Source organism: Epinephelus lanceolatus, chromosome 21 (genome assembly GCF_041903045.1).
Source record: "Epinephelus lanceolatus isolate andai-2023 chromosome 21, ASM4190304v1, whole genome shotgun sequence".
In the NCBI taxonomy this organism is placed as follows: Eukaryota; Metazoa; Chordata; class Actinopteri; order Perciformes; family Serranidae; genus Epinephelus; species Epinephelus lanceolatus.
This window is the reverse complement of record NC_135754.1, coordinates 31931291-31949526: the sequence shown is the minus strand read 5'-3', so window position 1 is coordinate 31949526 and position 18236 is coordinate 31931291. Positions and strand designations below refer to the sequence as shown.

At 41.1% G+C, this 18236-nt stretch overlaps 1 protein-coding gene and 1 pseudogene across 2 annotated transcripts in view; both read right to left on the bottom strand.

Annotated features, from left to right (window-relative positions):
- The window catches only part of LOC117247176 (sodium channel protein type 4 subunit alpha A), a 30224-nt gene extending 25457 nt beyond the window's left edge, over positions 1 to 4767 (bottom strand). Inside the window, exons 1-7 of the mRNA XM_033611494.2 lie at positions 4684 to 4767; positions 4468 to 4596; positions 2318 to 2409; positions 1842 to 2135; positions 1676 to 1739; positions 1417 to 1558; positions 1091 to 1288 (exon numbers count right to left, since the gene is read on the bottom strand). Coding sequence (XP_033467385.2) covers positions 1091 to 1288; positions 1417 to 1558; positions 1676 to 1739; positions 1842 to 2135; positions 2318 to 2409; positions 4468 to 4596; positions 4684 to 4763 — 999 coding nt within the window. The 5' untranslated portion in view covers positions 4764 to 4767. The remainder of the gene's footprint in view (positions 1 to 1090; positions 1289 to 1416; positions 1559 to 1675; positions 1740 to 1841; positions 2136 to 2317; positions 2410 to 4467; positions 4597 to 4683) is intronic.
- A 91-nt stretch (positions 4768 to 4858) lies between these two features.
- LOC144459476 (sodium channel protein type 4 subunit alpha A pseudogene) lies at positions 4859 to 16287 on the bottom strand (annotated as a pseudogene). Its single transcript, XR_013488444.1, has 3 exons — positions 15965 to 16287; positions 5284 to 5623; positions 4859 to 5035 (listed from the first exon to the last, which is right to left on the bottom strand). The product of XR_013488444.1 is annotated as a sodium channel protein type 4 subunit alpha A pseudogene (transcript).
- Between the last annotated feature and the right edge of the window lie 1949 nt (positions 16288 to 18236).

Below are 18236 nucleotides of genomic sequence, written 5' to 3'. Positions count from 1 at the left end.
AGGGCCTTTAGTTGATCTAGCCTGTGACGGGAGACTTTGGCCAATCACAGGTCGTCTCAGAGAGAGGGTGTTCTTATTGGCTGTTCTTCAAACCCAATCCCTTTGATGAAAGGCTGATTCAATGGCGGAGAATCCTGCAGAGAAAGTTGCTATTCCAGCATTGGTAACAATTTCCTACACTGCAAACCAACCCAAAAGAGGCAATAAACTAAACTGACAATAAACTAAATAACACACGTCAAAATCAGCGAAGTGTTTCAGAGATGGAGAGAAAATGTTGCAGATAGTTAAGCCTTCTGCTAACCGGAGCCACGGGCTCACGACTGCAGTTTCAAGTCCATGTTTATGTAGCTAACGTTAGACAGAGCCTTGAAGAGCTATGTCCTCCGCCTCAAAATCCACTGCTACAGACCACCACACTGTGAGGTAGCATCTCCGGAAACAGACCTCCAGTCAGCAGCTGCAGCAACTCGAATCCAGTCGACACAAACCCCAGTTCCGGGGGGACTGGCCAGCCTCCGACTCCCTTCCGGAACTTTGCGTTGCAGTCATTATACAGGTTAGACCAGGTGTTGTCACTGGCCACCAGCCCACTGTGACATCTGGCGCTGGAGGGATTTGCACTGGCCCAATTTGAGCCACCAACTGAGGGTCCCTTTCCCATGCTGCTGCCTGCTCTCCTCTCAGAGAAGCCGTTCACAGCAGGAGGGGGTGAGGTGGAGGGGTGGTGGGGTGGTTCTAATTCTTGTCTCCTTTGTGGGCTGAGCAAATGAGCTACGCAACTAAACAATAAAATAATTTTAAATAAATCAACGTACGGGAAACACTTGGGTTACTGTTTGAAGAGCGTAGAGCTTCAGAAAGAGTGTGTATTTTGAAATTCTGCTGTTTTTGCTTGTTTTGTTGCATTTTCCAGATCTCTACCTACCCCAGCTTTAAGGAACAAAACAAAAGGTCTTTAATTTTTGCCATAAGCTGTTACATGGCAGCAACCACAGTCATCAAGTTAAAAATAGTTAAGCAAATAACTTCAACACAGCTCTAGTGGAAGTCATGAGCAGCTATGGTGCTTATTGCTTGTAAAAGTTACCTGTTCCTGATTCTTGAGTTGCTCTAGTAGCCGCTGGAACTCCTCCTCTTTCTCTATGGCCTCTCGCTGAGTTGCCTGATTCTGTTCATCATAAGCCATGGCTACCACGGCCAGGATGAGGTTGATGAGGTAGAAGGAGCCCAGAAAGATAATCACCACAAAGAACAGCATGTATGTCTTGCCAGCCGCCCGCAGGATCTGTGTTTGGAGCAAAAAAGAAGCTACGAGAACTAAGGACAAATTTGTTTGCATGACTTTATTTTTGAAAAACTTTCAAGCTATACGTCCTATTGAATCTGTTTGCAATAAATGAAAGAAGTGCCAACCAGCTGGAAGAGGTTCTCCCAGTAGTCCTGGGTCATGAGTCTAAAGAGGGCCAGGAAGGCCCAGCCAAAAGAGTCAAAACTGGTGTAGCCAAAGTTGGGGTTCCTCCCAGCCTTCATGCATGTGTATCCTTCTGGGCACTTTCTATCAACAAAGATGAAGATTCAACATGCTATAATCGCTCTCCCAGCCTCCAAATAACACTCAGACCAGACTGACCAGACAAATTATCATGGTGGTGTCAGCGTGGATGATACATACCCAGCATCAGAGCTGTTTCCACAAATCAGAGCATCCGGGCTGCCATCCAAAAAATAGTGATTATCTGTAACCAAACAAGAAGACATAGTGGAATCTTTCCCACTGAGGATCCACAGGCAGGATGATATCAGCTTAAAATACAAGATCTAATATGTGTTAAACATACCTGTGTTTTCAATATACTCAATGAAATTGAAGGTACTGTTGGAATATGCTGTCTCATTGACGCCCATGGTGTTGTTGAAGGACAGGGTGTCGTTTAACGTGGTGGTGGTGTTAAAAAATTCAAATGCAGTTTCATTTGTGTCGATGGGCCACCGCACACATTTGTGACGCAGATTTCCCATAAACAGCTGAAGGCCGACGAGGGCGAAAACAGCGAGGGCGAAGACGGTCAGAATCATGACGTCCACCATTTTTTTCACCGACTGGATCAAAGCGGCCACAATGGTTTTCAAACCTGACAAAACACAAGTTATATGTGGGGGGCATGTTTCTGAATCAGGTAAACAAATTATTTGTATTCCATTGTCACAAAACATAATGCCAACATCAATAGATGTAAATAAAAACATGAAATTTTAAGTGAAGCAAAGTCACATACAAAAATAATAAAATTCATATACAAAATATTTTAAATACCAGGAATCACAGTAATTGTTTTGAGGGCTCGAAGTACACGAAATGTCCTGAGGGCTGACACGTTGCCAAGGTCAACAAACTCAGTGACGTATCTGTGGAAAGACATGAAGCAGTTAATCAAAGGCATTATCTACATAGGAGGACTGTATTCATTTTCCTTTTTGTATTGGTTTAAAATGCACAAAATCTGCACAATATCAGGTTTCGCATTAGCTGATAGTTTGTCACTTCGATTAGGCAGTGTACTTTTATGACTGTCTTCTTTCAGACTAGTGGAGAGAAAATATCTAAACTACATATTTAGTTGTTTATTTTAGTTAAAATTTCTGTTCTGGAAATGTATATAAAAGGGCAGATTAAATCAGAGAATGCCTCATTTGAATATTTTAACATAAAACTTCAGATGACTTGTAATACAAAAAAATAATCGTCTTACTGCGTGTAATCAGCCGGGGAAGTTTCATGGTGATATCTTTTGGTTAGAATTTTTACCCTATTTACCTATTTTTTTGTCTAAAAATTCCGGCTGTTCTCATGCACTGCTTTTACATACATCTACCAAAAGTAATGCACCAGAATTCGTATATAACCCACGCAGTCATTAGCCAATAATCTCATATTCTCACATAGCTAGAAAGGCTGTGATCACATGACCAATGCACTGACAGGTGTAAAGAAGGAAGTAGTATAAAGACCAGAAGTGATGGATGGGTAAAACAACACAGAATTTTCCACATGAGACAAATGTTTGTGTCCCATGTGAAAGCAAGTGACATTTGAAATATTTTACTTTACATGGTCATCGTGTTTCTTGTCCTAAACCTAACCTATGTAACTTCATGTTATGTATGTAAAGTGACAATGCCCAACAGTGTTTCCTTTCCTAAATTTAAGCTACACATCTTTAATTTGAGTGCATAACTTTACATTATATACATAATGTGACAACGCCGAATCTTTTCCTAAACCTAACCTATATAACTTTATTTGGTAACACTTTATTTGAAGGTATCTACATAAGAGTGACATGACACTGTCATAACTATGATATGACACTGTCATGAACCTGTCATGAACATTATGTACATGTCATAAATGTTTATGACTGCTGTCATTAAGTGTCATCTGTTTTTTGTAATGACAAGTTGACATTGTTTGGGTTGTCTTGATTACGACAACTTGACATTAATCAAAGTGACATTACCAGAAGTTTGTGGTCATGACAAGTTGACATTAAATTTGTTTGGGATGTCCTTATAATGACAACTTGACATTAACCAGGATGACATTACCAGAAGTTGTCTTTGTCATAACAACTTGACATTAACAAGAAATGCAACTCTTTTTGTGTTTATGACACGCTGACATAATGATTATTATTGTCATGACAAAGACATCTTCTGGTAATGTCATCTTGGTTAATGTCAAGTTGTCATTATAAGGACATCTCACTTGTCATGACAAAGACAACTTCTGGTAATGTCACTTTGATCAATGTCAAGTTGTCGTAATCAAGACAACCCAAACAATGTCAACTTGTCATTACAAAAACCGAATAACACTTAATGACAGCAGTCATAAACGTTTATGACATATACATAATATTTATGACAAGTTCATGACCGTGTCATGTCATAGTTATGACCGTGTCATGTCATAGTTATGTAGATACCTTCAAGTGAAGTGTTAAACCTGACGTCACCATTTGTGGGGTGCACGTTAGTTGTATATCATGCCAACCACTGCATTTGCATTTTCATAGGATATCATGTGAACCATTTGAAGAACGTAAAAAAAAAAAAAAGGACGAAAATTTACAATACATATATTTAGAGGCCATTTTTCCTCAAACGTTCTGCCTGAAGTCCCCACTTCAGCTGTACTTAAATACACCAGTCTTTCCAGTTTACTCCTGCCTTTATTCTCGGGGTTTTTGCAGAGGTGTTTGTTCATATATGATGGTGAAAATATATCTATATATATATATTTTGGCTATTAGCAGTATTTAGATGAGTGATAAAAAGAGATATACAAACTAATGTCTCAACAAAATGATATCTATTAGTTAAAAGTTCTACTCTGAATGTCAAGACGTTTAGAATATGTAACAATAGGACCATTTTTCTGATATCAAGTGCAAGTGCACTTACGCCATGCTGATCACCATGAAATCCAGCCAATTCCATGGATCTCGAAGGAATGTAAAAGATCCAACACAGAAACCTCTTGATAACACTTTGACTGTTGCCTCAAAGGTATAGATTCCAGTAAAAACATACCTGGGAAGAAACACAAGTTAGCATAAGCAAAAATGAAATGTACTGTGATGCAGGAATGACTGAAAACTACAATAAAGGAGCACTCACTCGACGGTTTTACTCCATGCTGGTGGGTTGCTCATCGTCATGAATACACAGTTCGATAGAATGGTAATCATGATGAACATGCTAAATAATTTAATTCAGGATTAAGGAAACAAACACAGACATTTTATGTGTAAGTCAACACCCCCTTTAAAATCTGCATCACTGTATGTCTAGTTCAAACTTCTTTACATTTAAGAATACAATAGATAAAGCATAAATAGTTCAAAGGATATGAATGTATGAGAATTCTGATGGCTCCTCTTCTAATCACACTAAAGGGGCTCAGAATGTAGCAAGCCGGTTCAGCGTTGAACCTGTAGATTGTGTTTCCTTTGGTGATCACAATGAATGTCTGAAAAACACAGACGGTCTGTATAAATATGAGACAGTCTAAAAATACTTCCTACATTTCAATCAATACTTGGCGATGACAATCTTGAAATGATACTTTAACATTTAACTGTAACATATGCCACGAATGAAATGGTGTACATTGCATAAGGTATACTGTATGCAGCTGAGGTTTATGTTAAGTAATACATCCTCTAGGTTATGTAGGGACAGAGTTGTCGTGTGAGACCAGGATGTGCTCAGACTGACACTCTGTGCTTTGTAGAAGGGGTCCAGGTCCTCCAGAGGTGTGTTGAGCAGCTCTGGCGGAGGGTCTCCGAATATTAAGGGCAGACTCTTGCCCGCCTCCAGATCAGCATTTGGGGCCGTTGGCTCTTCCTCCTCGTGGCCCTCTTCTTCCGTGGCCTTTTTTCTTTCCACATGGCCCTCTACTTCTGCTGGCTTTTTTCTTTCCTCCTTGAGCCTCTCGATCTCCGCCAGCGATTCCTGGGTGAAACGGCGGAACATATCGGTGCCTGGGGGAGGGAGCAGGGGCGCCATCTTCGCATCGCGAAGGGATACCACCACACCGGGGTTTCCCTAGAAGGAGCTGGGGGAGGATGAGGAGGGAATACAGAGAATACAGTACATTTTGAGATGCTATGCACACTGTTACATCAACCATTTTTAATTCAACTGTTAACATTTTTAGTTGAATTAAATACTCTATAAACACCTTCTTCAGTGTCCTAAGCTGCTTCGGTTGTTCCACCCTCTGCCATACACTAATACTCTTTGGTAAATGGGGACAGCTACTGATAGCTACCACAGAAAACAAAAGGACTGTCTTCCTCCTATTTTGGTTGCACAACGGCCGACACAGTTCCTGCCTTCCTTTTAAATCAAGCTTTCATTTTCCCTGGGAATTGTACCAAGTTGCTCCGATGGTGACATTTTTCTGCAGCTATTACACTGTGAAATCAACATTTACTTCATGATGATGAAGCAAAAACACTTGTCTAAACTTGACTAAAAATAAAACTTACCAGTGCTCTCCTCAAAGCCAGACTCCACTGACAAAAACTGATATTTTACCTTGCTGGACATGGAAGCCGCTGCTCTACGGCTGCCTCAATCAGTTAGTTATTGTGACTTATTGTGTGACTTTGGTGAATCCAAACTGACCCTTTAAAACACCACGAGTCACATAGTTACACAAACAAACTGCTATGCGAGACAGTGGTAGAGCAGCAGCTCACATGTTCAGCAAGCTAAAATATGTGTTTTTGTCAGTGGAGTCTGGCTTCGTAGAAAGCATAGATAATTCCACTTTTAGTTTCGTTCCCTATCAAAAAAAGGTTGTCTGTTGGGAAGAACTGAGCATACGACAGGATAGATGAGACTTGCATTATGCTGCAGGAGTTGTGTGAGAGGTTGGATTCTTCATTCAAAATCAAAGTTTTATTCACAAATTCAGCGTAACATGGGGTGAGTGACTGCAAATGGTCATTTTGGGGGCGAAGTGTTCCTTTAAGACTCCTCCGATTCCAATCAGTATAAAATGTAGTCCATGCATTACAAATTACCACTACAAGTCCCGAGACCCAAAAACAAAAATTACTTATTTGAGTTATTAAATAAATAAAGTAAAGCCCGACCATTTTATCGGCCGGCCGATTTAATCGGCCGATTATAGCCATTAGAGAATAATCGGCAATCGGCCAAAAGTTGCCAGGCTGACGCTGATGTTAACACTTATATTTTCATCACTAATAAAATGCAGGGAATATGGTGTTTTACTTAGAAATGATGTCCTTGTGTTACTTTTTGCACTATAACCTACCTCTGTTAAATTGGCAATAATAAGAACAACTCTGGTACTGTGAACATACATGTGAATGTCTTAATTCATATAGACTTTGCATGATTATTTTATTTCCCAGAGGTTTACTGCCTTTTTGCACATCATATTTTTGATTTATTTTGTCTTCAAATTGTTCATATGCTGCTTGTTCCACACAATTTCTGATAATAAAAGTATGTGAAAATAGTAAAATGTTCTTCCTTCAAATTATATCTTTGTAACGAGTGTTTGAACTATATTTAAGCCATCAAAAGCAGGTATTTTGGGGTTTTTTTAAATTGAAAAACGTAAAAAACTTTTTATTCCATAATATCGGAATCGGCATCGGCCCCAAAAAATCCATATCGGTCGGGCCCTAAAATAAAGTATTAAATTTACGGTGGTATGAAATAGAGAAATGTTTCTTCAGACAGATGGCAGTGGACAGATGACAGAAGAGAGACGAGGAAGAACGTGCAGCAAATGTCAACTTAATGCTGAGGCCACCAGGGCAACCCATGTTTGATATTTCTATTCAATAAATGATTGAGGGAAAAGCACTAATCAGTTTTCTGATGATCAGTTGATCGAGGGATTTCCTAGTCTTTTAAGCATTGGTGTGTCACAGATGTATTAAAACAGTGGTTCTCAGCCTTTTTTCTTAAGGGGCCACTTTTCTATTAATGAATGTTGCATCAGAGATCAGTTTTCGTGACATTTTAAAAAGTTTATATGCGAGCCTCTCTCTGTATTTTTAATTTTCTTATTTGTTAACAGTTACTCAAACTTATTGGCTTCTTTTTTGACAAATTCAGTGTTCTTTTTCACCCTGACACTTGGCCATTGTTCTGTTAGCTCTTGGGTTGTTTTAACTGCACACTTTGCTAATGCAGGAGGCTGTGTAGTAAAGAGTAAAGGCTCTGTGAGTACAGCTTGTGCTCAAGTCTTAACTGTGACCTTGTCCTGTGAGATTTTTTTTAAAGTTTAGATCTTGAATAACAATATAAACTTTGAAAATAACAATTTCATTTAGCGTTCTTCACAGAAATGAATGAAATGCTGAGATATAGGCCTCCTGTACAAATATACACATATATTCTAAAGTTTTCTTACACCCCTTAAAATCAAGAAGGCCTCACGACCCCCTGTGAAGATCTGGTGACCTCTAATGTGGGTCGGGACCCCAGGTTGGGAGCCAGTGTATTAAAGCAGTGATGGGGTTGTGATGAAAAAGGTTATACTAAACAAATTTCTACATATTTATATCATATTTTTTGGTTAAATATCAAATAGTTTGACCTGTTCTTGTGTTATTTAAATGACAACTGCTTAAAATATTTTAAACCCGTGATCAGGGGTCACATGTAGACACACCTTTGTCTTAAGAGGTCAAAAGCCAAAAAGGTTAGGAACCACTCTGCTAAACGTCTATGTCTCCATATGTGTCTGTGACCTATGTCCAAAGCCCTCACCCTCCTGCCCTCCACTCTGTGCCCCACATCTCCGACCCTGCACCCCTCTCTACACCACGAGTGCTTAAAAAGTGTTTAAGATGGCACCTAAATGACTAGATGCACTCGGGACGAGGGCTCGGACTTTCCCACCGTTCTAAAGAGACCATGACATTACTAGTGTACATCAGATTACTTATTAGCTTAGCAGACGCTCCATATCAGGGTCCAAGTGGCGTTCGCTTACATCCTTTGATGTGTTTAGCAACCAGTCTGGTTTCGTCTGGAGCAGCTGAGGTTAGGCTCCTGATAGTACAGACACAGTGGTTTATTCTCCTTTAAACTGGTGGATCCTGCCATATAAAACAAAAGATACTACTTCTTAAGTTGTCACACTTCCTGCTATGTAATTTTACAACAACTTAACCTGAAGATGGTATGTTATTGTTAAATAGCTATGTGGATCTTGACTGGAACAAGTTGAGAGGGAAAATATATTTGCTAGAGAGCAACACAATCAACATGCATTCTGCAAATGTTATATATTTTAAGTTGAATGAGTTGCAAATGAGCTTTGATATGTATTTGAAAATATTCTGAGGACAAAGACACAATTACTACTGTAAAGGTGGGCCTTGAAGGAGCAGTGAGGATTCTAGATTGCAACCAGCTGAAACTACTCTGGGTTAGAATTCATTCAGTGTTCATTGATCAGGAGGTTTTCACTGGGAGCTGAATTATTCGCTGAGGTTTCTTCCTCTCCAAAACATACAGACCAAGTGATTGAAATGTATAGTGTCATGATTTTTAGCATGTTGAAGGCGGGCTGCTAGCCCAGCACCGGATCTAGACGTTCAGGAGGTTTTTACCGTGAACCAAATTGTTAGCAGAGGTCCCCCTCTCTCTGAAACAAACTGACCCGCTGATTTAAACCAGTAAAAATAATGCATAAAGCAGTTTCAAGTTACAAATCAGTGTTTCCAGAGTGCTATTTGGCATGGCAGACACGGGCAGCTAGCCCAGCAACAGCAGGTGCACGCTCTTTTTCTATTTCAGACGGTGATTTAAACCCGTAAAAAAACTGATAAGAGCAGCTTCTTGTTAAAAAAAAAAAAACAGTGTTTTTCTGACACTCTAATTGCGGAGGGGCTGCTAACTACAGTGGCCGACGCCAAAATACAAGTGGCCCTATTTGGAGCCAGTGTTTTATTGTCTGCTTGGGGCTACTGTAGAGACGTGGCGGTACAACATGGTGGTCTCCATAAACGAGGACCTGCTCTGTATGTGGATTAAAACATCTCATTCTAAGGTGACAAAAACATAGCGGTTCTTATTTTCAGGTGACGATACACTGCAAAAAACATACATATTATACTATATTCCTTTTCTGCCAATATATCCTCCTAAATCCTACACAATGGACCTTTAAGCTAACAAGAAATGGGTTAAAGGAAAGGTTTTTTTTGCAAAAATCATGTCAGATTATTTAAAAGTAACTACAAAGCATCTCATTTTGGCTGTCGCCTTCAGACGTCACCACTTGCAATAAAGTCTGTTAAACTGAAGTTTAATGTCTTCATGCTCTGAAACTAAGATACAGAGACTAAACACAGAATAAAGACATGCCATTTATCACCGGAACAGACAAACGAGCTGGTATCAGGCTGCAAAAAGAGAAGAGTTCACAGACACAAGAGGCAGTGATAGCCACTGGTTACACACATTAATATAGGCCCCCTCAAGCCACCTCACTCAAACAGAAAATGATGCATTCACACACTTGTGAGCAGACGCACACGCTCGCACAGATACGGTGGCTGCCCAGCTGCTCCAGGCAATCAAGAGAGAGCGTCGTGTTTCAGAGGCCCGATGACTCTGCTCATTCCTTCCTGGCTGAGCCTTCGCTCTGCGCCTCACATCCCTCCGATAAACAGGACGGCATGCCAACTTATCTTTCCGAGCTGACTCTTCTCTCCACTACCTTCTATTTTACACGGGGGCCCCAAACACACTAAGCTTCCGCCTCCGCACCCCTTATGCGCTACTTTACAACCCCACCACCGCCTATGTGACACTTGAGGCTCTGAATCCTTCTTTCAATGACTTCAATCATTTCATCATAACCCTATCACTCATCACAGCCGCCATCTTTAATCACTCAAACACAACTGACAGGGCTCCTTTCTCCTTAAGCAGTAATACTACAGGGGTCAGTTTATCTTACCCAAAAAAACTTTAGATTTATTACCAATATCAAGGCAACCTGCACAGCCCAACACCTTCCAAGCCCTAGTTTCCCCCCTCATCTTCCCCTTTCAAAACTCCATTCTGGGAGGCCGCACTCAACCGTGAGCCAACCTTAAAATACACATCCTGAGAATGGATGTGTTTCTGCGCAGCTTATGGTGAACATTTCCTGATTGCATTACATCACACTGTTACTGCTGAAGCCATCAAACGTCCTTTAAAAAAAAAAAAAAAAAAAAAAAAAAATTGAGGGCCCGCCAATCTCAAAAAAGTCCACCCCAAAGAGGTTGTTGCCTTGTCTCTCGCGTCAGTCAGGTAAATAATACGCTTTGGCGCCGTGTTGAGTTTTGTAGCTACATTTATCAGCGTGTGTTTCTTCGCACCAAAGAGCCAAGAGTGCAGCAAGAGTGATATTCAGTATCAGTCAAAATAGATTCTGTGTATCACGCTTAAACTCGCCATAAAACACGTCCAGAAAATACAGTCCTGTCTGAGACGCAACTTGTGTAAAGAGTACACGTTGCGCCAGTGTTTGATTCAGCGGTCGTCAGATCTGTTACTTAAGTTACAAGTAAGTCCTGCAATGAAAATCTTAACATAACAGAAGTATCAGAAAAACATACATCAGATCAAAAGTAAAAGTAATCATTCTGTAGCAAAATGGCCGCCTTGACTTATATATTATAATACATAACATTATTAGATTATTAATACCGATACATCAGTGTGTAAGTCGTGATTTCTGGAAAGAGACATTGCTGTTGTGTGCTCAAACATATTTTTTGGCCGCTTTGAGCACCACAAGCCGAGTGCCATCTAGTTTCACTATGTTAAAGAGAAGGCAGACATCTCTACGGCCGATATCTCCAACACTCTGCAACTCACACCAAAACAATCCAGACTGATAAACAGCACTACAGGTAAGAGGAAAAATATGGATTGTTGATTTTTGGGATGAACTGTCCCTTTAAGGGTCAGCAGATATATCTGAGGGGTCATGAGATGATAATAAAGTTCAGCTACACCCTTTTTTCAAACTTTTCTATCATCTTTTTTTCTTCGGGCCTCAAACTATTATCTAAATAAAATCATTTGAGCAGTTTAAAGGGGAAATGTGTCTTTGGTAGAGCTGCTAACAACATCTGAAACATGGCAACCAGATGCTGTTTTTACAGCTGGGAACCACAAGTGTAATCTTGTATGTGTTGTACTTTATGGGCTTATCGTACATTCTAATTCTAACTTGTAAACTGACTGTCAAATAAATGTGGTGGAGTAGAAAGTACAACATTTCCCTCTTAAATCAATTACCTCACACTTAAGCTCAGCTCTTTAGTAAACCTACTTGATTTTAAGAGTCTAGCTGAGGACAATCAGCTCATTACACAACCGCGCTCCTGCAGTCGCTCTGAGGACAGGTGGCAAACTGAAACTGACTGAGGGAGTGAATGTTAGATTTCAGAAGCTTTCCCGACAGTAATATATATCTCACTTTGCATGTCAGCTTGGGCCATGTGACCTGTGACATTCCGGCTGAGGATATAGACGATGTAATGTAGACACCTCTTCGTTACACTAGCCGGCCGTGGAATGCGAATGCCAATATTCACCTCCGGAAACTAGCCGAACTAGCTTTTGGCTTTTGTCACAAGGGTAGCTTGAGTTCATACGACAAGAGAGGTTGTGCAGGGGAAACGTTTAGGTCGGTGAACCAGTGAAGCACAAGCAATTAAATTATTGACAATTAACTTGGAGGCAAGCAGAAACTTTCCTCTATAGTAGGAGACAACTTACGTGTTGTCAAGTGTTACAAACCTAACAGTTAAATCAATTTTAATGACTTGTTTAACTCGTAACTCTGGTGCCCTGAGGAGTTCAAAGTCCTGTGACAACATGACAAACATCTCAGTCCCCTCACTACGCAGCTCTTACAGCTCCTGGTATGTGGTTAAGTTGTAAACAACAGATCCACAGAGCAAACAAGGGCTTTTTATTCACACGTCCTTTGACATTTGCCGTGCTCCTGTTCCCCCTGTTTTCTCACGGGGTCAAATCGCAACACAGTGCTTCGCCCTCTCCCAGCTTGCTTCAACACCCTGTCACCCAGCAGTTAACCTTGTATTTCAAACGCTATAGGGAGCCACATTAAAACAGGCCTCTCCACCTGTTCCTACTTCCTGCACCGTGTCATTGTACATTGCCAACAGACGCAGTTTTTGCACGACTGAAAATGATCAGCCTGTTCATGGCCTCACTAACTACTCAGGGTCAAGCCCTTGGAGTCTTACTCTGATGTCTTTATCAGATGTGTGCACAGTGGACTCAGTCTGCACCACATCCCTTCATGCGTTATGTTGCTGCTAAGAGGACAGCTGCCGTCATTCACGGTATGCCTCTGTCGCTGCATACCGAGGAGCTGCGAAGACCTAGCATAATCTCCCTGGTGCGTTCAGATAGTTGGATGGCTAACAGAGACATATAGGCCTGCTGATCTATACATCCAGAATTTTATTGGAGGATGCAGCCAAATAATGTATCTCCAGCTGCCAAGCAAATGTTTCACCACAAATATCTTGGTCTCCTGGATAAAGACCAAATGTTGGCATTAGGCCTACATCTTGCTGCAAACCACAAATACATTTCATTTGCATGTTTCATACGTATCATATCAATGTTTCCAAAGCAAAGTAATATATAAGCTTAGCTGACTTTCGTCATCGGGAGGTGGAGGGCATGGTGGGTAGTGTGTCACCGAGGTGAGATGCCTGCCAAGCAGCAGACCACTGTTGGAAACCAGCAACACTCGTTGTTTTTTACAGACCCTTTGCTGCAGTCCCACTGGTGTTTGACATTTGTGGCACTGAGCCTGGGCATGTTTTACGGAACCTGGGTGTTTTAGCAGCACTTCACAGCGTTCCCCAGTGGCAAGTGAGCCACCGAACCTGGGTGTTTTTTACCAAAAAAAACTGTGGTGTTTCCAAGAAGCGTTCGAGCCACTGAACCTGAGCGTTTTTCACAGAAACACTGCGTTTCCAAGTAGCATCTGTGGCACCAGACCTGGGTGTTTCTTGCCAAACCTGGGTGTTTTGCAGCGACACATCACAGCATTTGAGCCACTGAACCTGGGTGTTTTTTCACAGAAACATTGCATTTCCCAGTGACAATCGGTGCACCAAACCTGGTTGTTTTGCACCAACACATTGTAGTGTTTCCCAGCAGCGTTTACACCACTGAGCTTGGGTGTTTTTCACCATTTTCCAGCAGCATTTGTGGCACTAAACGCAGGTACTTTTCCCAGGGGCGTCTGAGCCACCAAACCTGGTTGTTATTCAAAGATCAGTCCCTGCTTCCACAGCGGCGTTCATGCCACCAAACGTGGGTCTTTTAAGCCAAAACTTGATCTTTTCCTAACCATAACCAAGTGACTTTCATGCCAAAACCTAACTACACCTTCACCACTGCATTGATGAGAAAAGTTTCAGTGTATCTGATACAAAATTATGTACGACTGTAACCGTATCTGTATACACATCTGTATTTGTGGTTTGCAGGAATGTACAATATAAGCAGTTTTTCTAGAGTTTTAGTGACAGTATAACAATATGATGTTACTAACAATTTGAGCCTTTAGGGCACTAATAAACAGTCTTGGATCTAAACTAGTAAATGACTTAAAAAGTAAATTATTTTTGGGAATACACCAGGAATAATGTCAGTCTTTGATATCGTCTAATGCAGCTCTCTAAACAGATTTCTGCTGCTTTGAACTGACCCATTTGGCCTTTGCACTGGCTGCACAGAAATCTGAGTAGATTACATGTGAAAATGATATGGAGAATATTCCATCCAGCTTGTGAGGGACCTGAGGGACCTATTATCATATTCATAATGCCAATCCAGTCCTTAAAAAACACGAACGTCCACGAAGGAGCTGTTCATGTTCGAACCATATAGTTAAAACAGAACTTCAACATAATGTGTCACATAATTTTGAGCTGGGGAAAGAAACAAAACTGTACGTTGAACGCAATTATCAAAATGGGGGAAATGAACAAATGAGATTTTAGGAGGGAAAAAAAAAGTTTAACTGATCTTTAACCTTATTTCACCTTTTGAATACTCTGGAAAATACAAGAGGCCTGGCCAAGCAGTCACATGGGCTCACTTGGTGAAAGAAACTCAAAACCGACACCTTCTGCGTCCAAGAACATGTGATGCGAGGCACACAAACAGACTCAGGCAGAGGAAGACCACTGACACATCTTCACACGATTTTGCATGTTGAAAGCTACAGAAATCCATATTTTATACCACCTGTCACACATGTGATGACACAAGTAAGGCTGTCAGAGGAGAATACAAACATATTTAAGAGAAATGATGCAATGTGAAAACACAAAACTCACTCTAAGAACTCAACAAACACCACCTGATGAACCCCATCCACAACTCCTGGGGCTCCACTGTAAAAACCCATTCTGTTAAAATCTGCAGTGTCCAAAAGATCTGCCTTGCCTGCATGGAGCCAGGCTGTCTGTAGTCCCACACCTCTGATTTAGGCTACATGGATTAACGGCAGAGAAATGGTGGGGTATGAGCATCCACAGCATCACAGTATCTTGCCCATCTGCAATGAAGACATGAGCTAAAAATAAAACGTTGTCCTCGTGGGAGGAGGCATAGTGGGGATTGAGACGGCTGCAAAGTGTCCACACTGGACATTGCAGCCATGTGGCTCCAGGGAGATTATTCACCTGGCAGGTGAAGCCCTGTTATGATGCTCATGCGCAGTTTTCCCTCTCATACTGTACATACTGTAGCATAATAGAGTAGTAAAACACTACTTCCATGCTACATGTGCAACTTCACAACACAAACACGTTGCTCAAACGCACATATAATGCTGAGGAGCCGTAAATCTACCAAATCCAAATCTGTCCGAAGCTCAATTACAGGTCTGTGTTTATTATTAGAACAATAGCGCACATATCAAAACGCATCTTTGCATTTAATTTCTTCGGCAGAGCAGCTGATTATTTTGAGCAGGCCTCGCTTCATTTAGTTTGCAAACACACTTTTCATACCTTTAAAATGCTCCTTATCAAACGGCAGCCGAGTGAATCTGCGTTACTCGATAGAAAAGCGTTCAAGTTTCACCACAGTCCAAATAAGGAGGAGAAATTAACACCCTACACCAAATAGCTGAACTATAACCTTAAAATCGGGAAGATGCCTTCATCCACCACAAAGGTAAGAGGTGTCAAACTCACAGCCAGTTATGAGATAAAACAGCAGCAAAACGTAAAGAATCAAGTCAAAGCAAAACCTTTGAGTCTGCAGCCTGACAGGAAACTTTTATGTTCTGAGCTTCATGCGGGAGTCCTGTAGGCTCCTGTAGGTGCTGGGTTACCTTGCACGGTAAAGCAAATATTCCCACAGAATCCAACAAACTTGAAAAAAAAATCAAGTCTTCCGCGAAGCCTTCCACCGAGGACGTAATTCTCCCCTTCTGGCAGCCGGTGCGTGGCTGCAGGACAGCTGTTGCTGACGCAGTGGCGTCCCGCAGTGAAACCGGAGAGTCGCTCCAGGTAGGATCAGATCAGACCTTTGACACTTCAGCACCGGAACCGCTTCCCCGTTCCCACACAGCTGGTGGCTCCTGCGCGCATTTCCGTCGGCCAGGCGCTTTTACAACTTTGTAGTGAAGTGAAGCCAAACGGTGATCGAGCTGAAGTGAAGTAACCGCAGCGCACATGAAACGTCCGGGATGATCCTGCTGCAGCAACCGGATCTCTGCAAACTCCTCTCATCATGACGTTTTTTTTATTCTGCTGCTCTGCTCCAGAAATAATTTGTTATCACATATTACAAAACTACGGAGCCCCTATGGTCTCAAAAGATTATTATTTTTTTTTATTTCTTGTGCGCACAAGTTTTTAAATAAAGACCTTTTTGGACTTGGCAGACTCCGTACACAATGTATTAACTCTGTTATTGTTATAATGAAGTCAACGTTTTATCACATTCTTTATTCATAACTAATTCACTGGCCTGCATGTTTTATTAAATATATGTCATGTTGAATATTGGAATTTGTGCAATTAAATAGCCCAAGTGCCCAACACTTGCCATTTATACAGGAGACTTTTGTGATTTTGCAATTCAGTATTGCCAATGCTGACAAAAATAGTGAGCAACATTAGCTGGTTTTAACGTTTTTGAAAAGTGAGGGTTGACAAAGTCTCCATGGTTTTCTAGGTGATGAATTTGTTGCTGTTGTCCAGAGAGAAGTGGAGTGACGTGAGGTGAAGGATGACATCCTTTCTCTCTGTCAGGACATGTTGAATTATGAAAAGTTCCTTGTGTGTTTGATGCTTTGTGACAAACAAGTCTATATGAATAGCTTTACAGCACAAACAGATCGACAACAAAATTATTTGCACAAATAATTATTAAAGAAACAAGTCATAAAAGCACAATATTAGAAACTAAAGTCTGTTGCCGATAAAACCACCAGGGGGCAGCATAATGACGTTTTAGTCCTTTTATTCAAACAAACAATTGTATAAAACTTAAACCTTTATATCTTTTGATTTCTTCTGGATAGTAGGAAAAAAAATGTATCTTGAAAGATGTGTGGACACAATAGTAAAATATCAGTACTTGCACCCTCCTCTGACTAATGAAACAGTTAGTTGACATGCTCACAGCTGCAAAAAACGCCTTAAGGACCAATATTTGACATTCTGGCTCACAAATAACAGAAACAATCCATTTAAAGATGTTGGATTGAAGCTATTAAAGGTCAGACTATGCAGATGTTTGATTTTATTTGATCAAGTAACCTTTATATATGCAGTCAGAGGGAGAGGCCTGCACACAGTCTGATTGGGCGAGTCCTCCTGTCGACGTGAAGGCTATATTTGGCTGAAAGGTGTGTAGTATGATTATACAAGGAAAATGATATCTGTGATTACAAATGTTAACTGGGTGTCATCTGTTTCTTGGAAATGGAGCCTGCTGCAGATTTTCCCACCTTCTCCCCTCCCCGCTGTGAGCAAACTGCCCCAGTTTCAGGACAGGGTGCAAATAAAATGATTTTAAATATTGAAGAAGTTTGGCTTAAGCTTTGTTGCTATCAAATATAATAAACAGATAAGAAGAAAAATGTTCCATAGTCTACTCATGCAAGTCTCAGTCTGGGTTACTATAGTGCTGGAAATGGCCTTGGTAACATTGGTTTAACTCTGCCTGCAAATCATCTGACTGATTTGTTAGATTTTGTTGGGTTGGTGTGGGGAGCAGTGAGAGCTGGCATTAGGGGAGTGTCTCTGGGACGCCAGAGATCACTGTCTAGCCTCCTGGAGGTGTCGTGGGACCAAACAGGCGAAACACTGGTGAAAGGAGGTTCCCACGTGATGACCCCAAAGACATGTTAGTTATCACTGCTCATTGGTCTGTATAGGTAAGCCTCACCATAATAGCTTATCATAGGGCTTAGGAGGTTATTCACTGAGTGCTGATCCTTTTCTAGAGCACAAACTTCTTGTGTTTATTTGAATAAAGTGCTGCTTCTGATACAGTGGACATAAATTTATGCTGTGCTGTAAAGGTAAATATACAGTGCATGTGGTGGCCTGGAAAGGTAAATTCTGGGACATCTGTTCAATGTGTTCATGCAA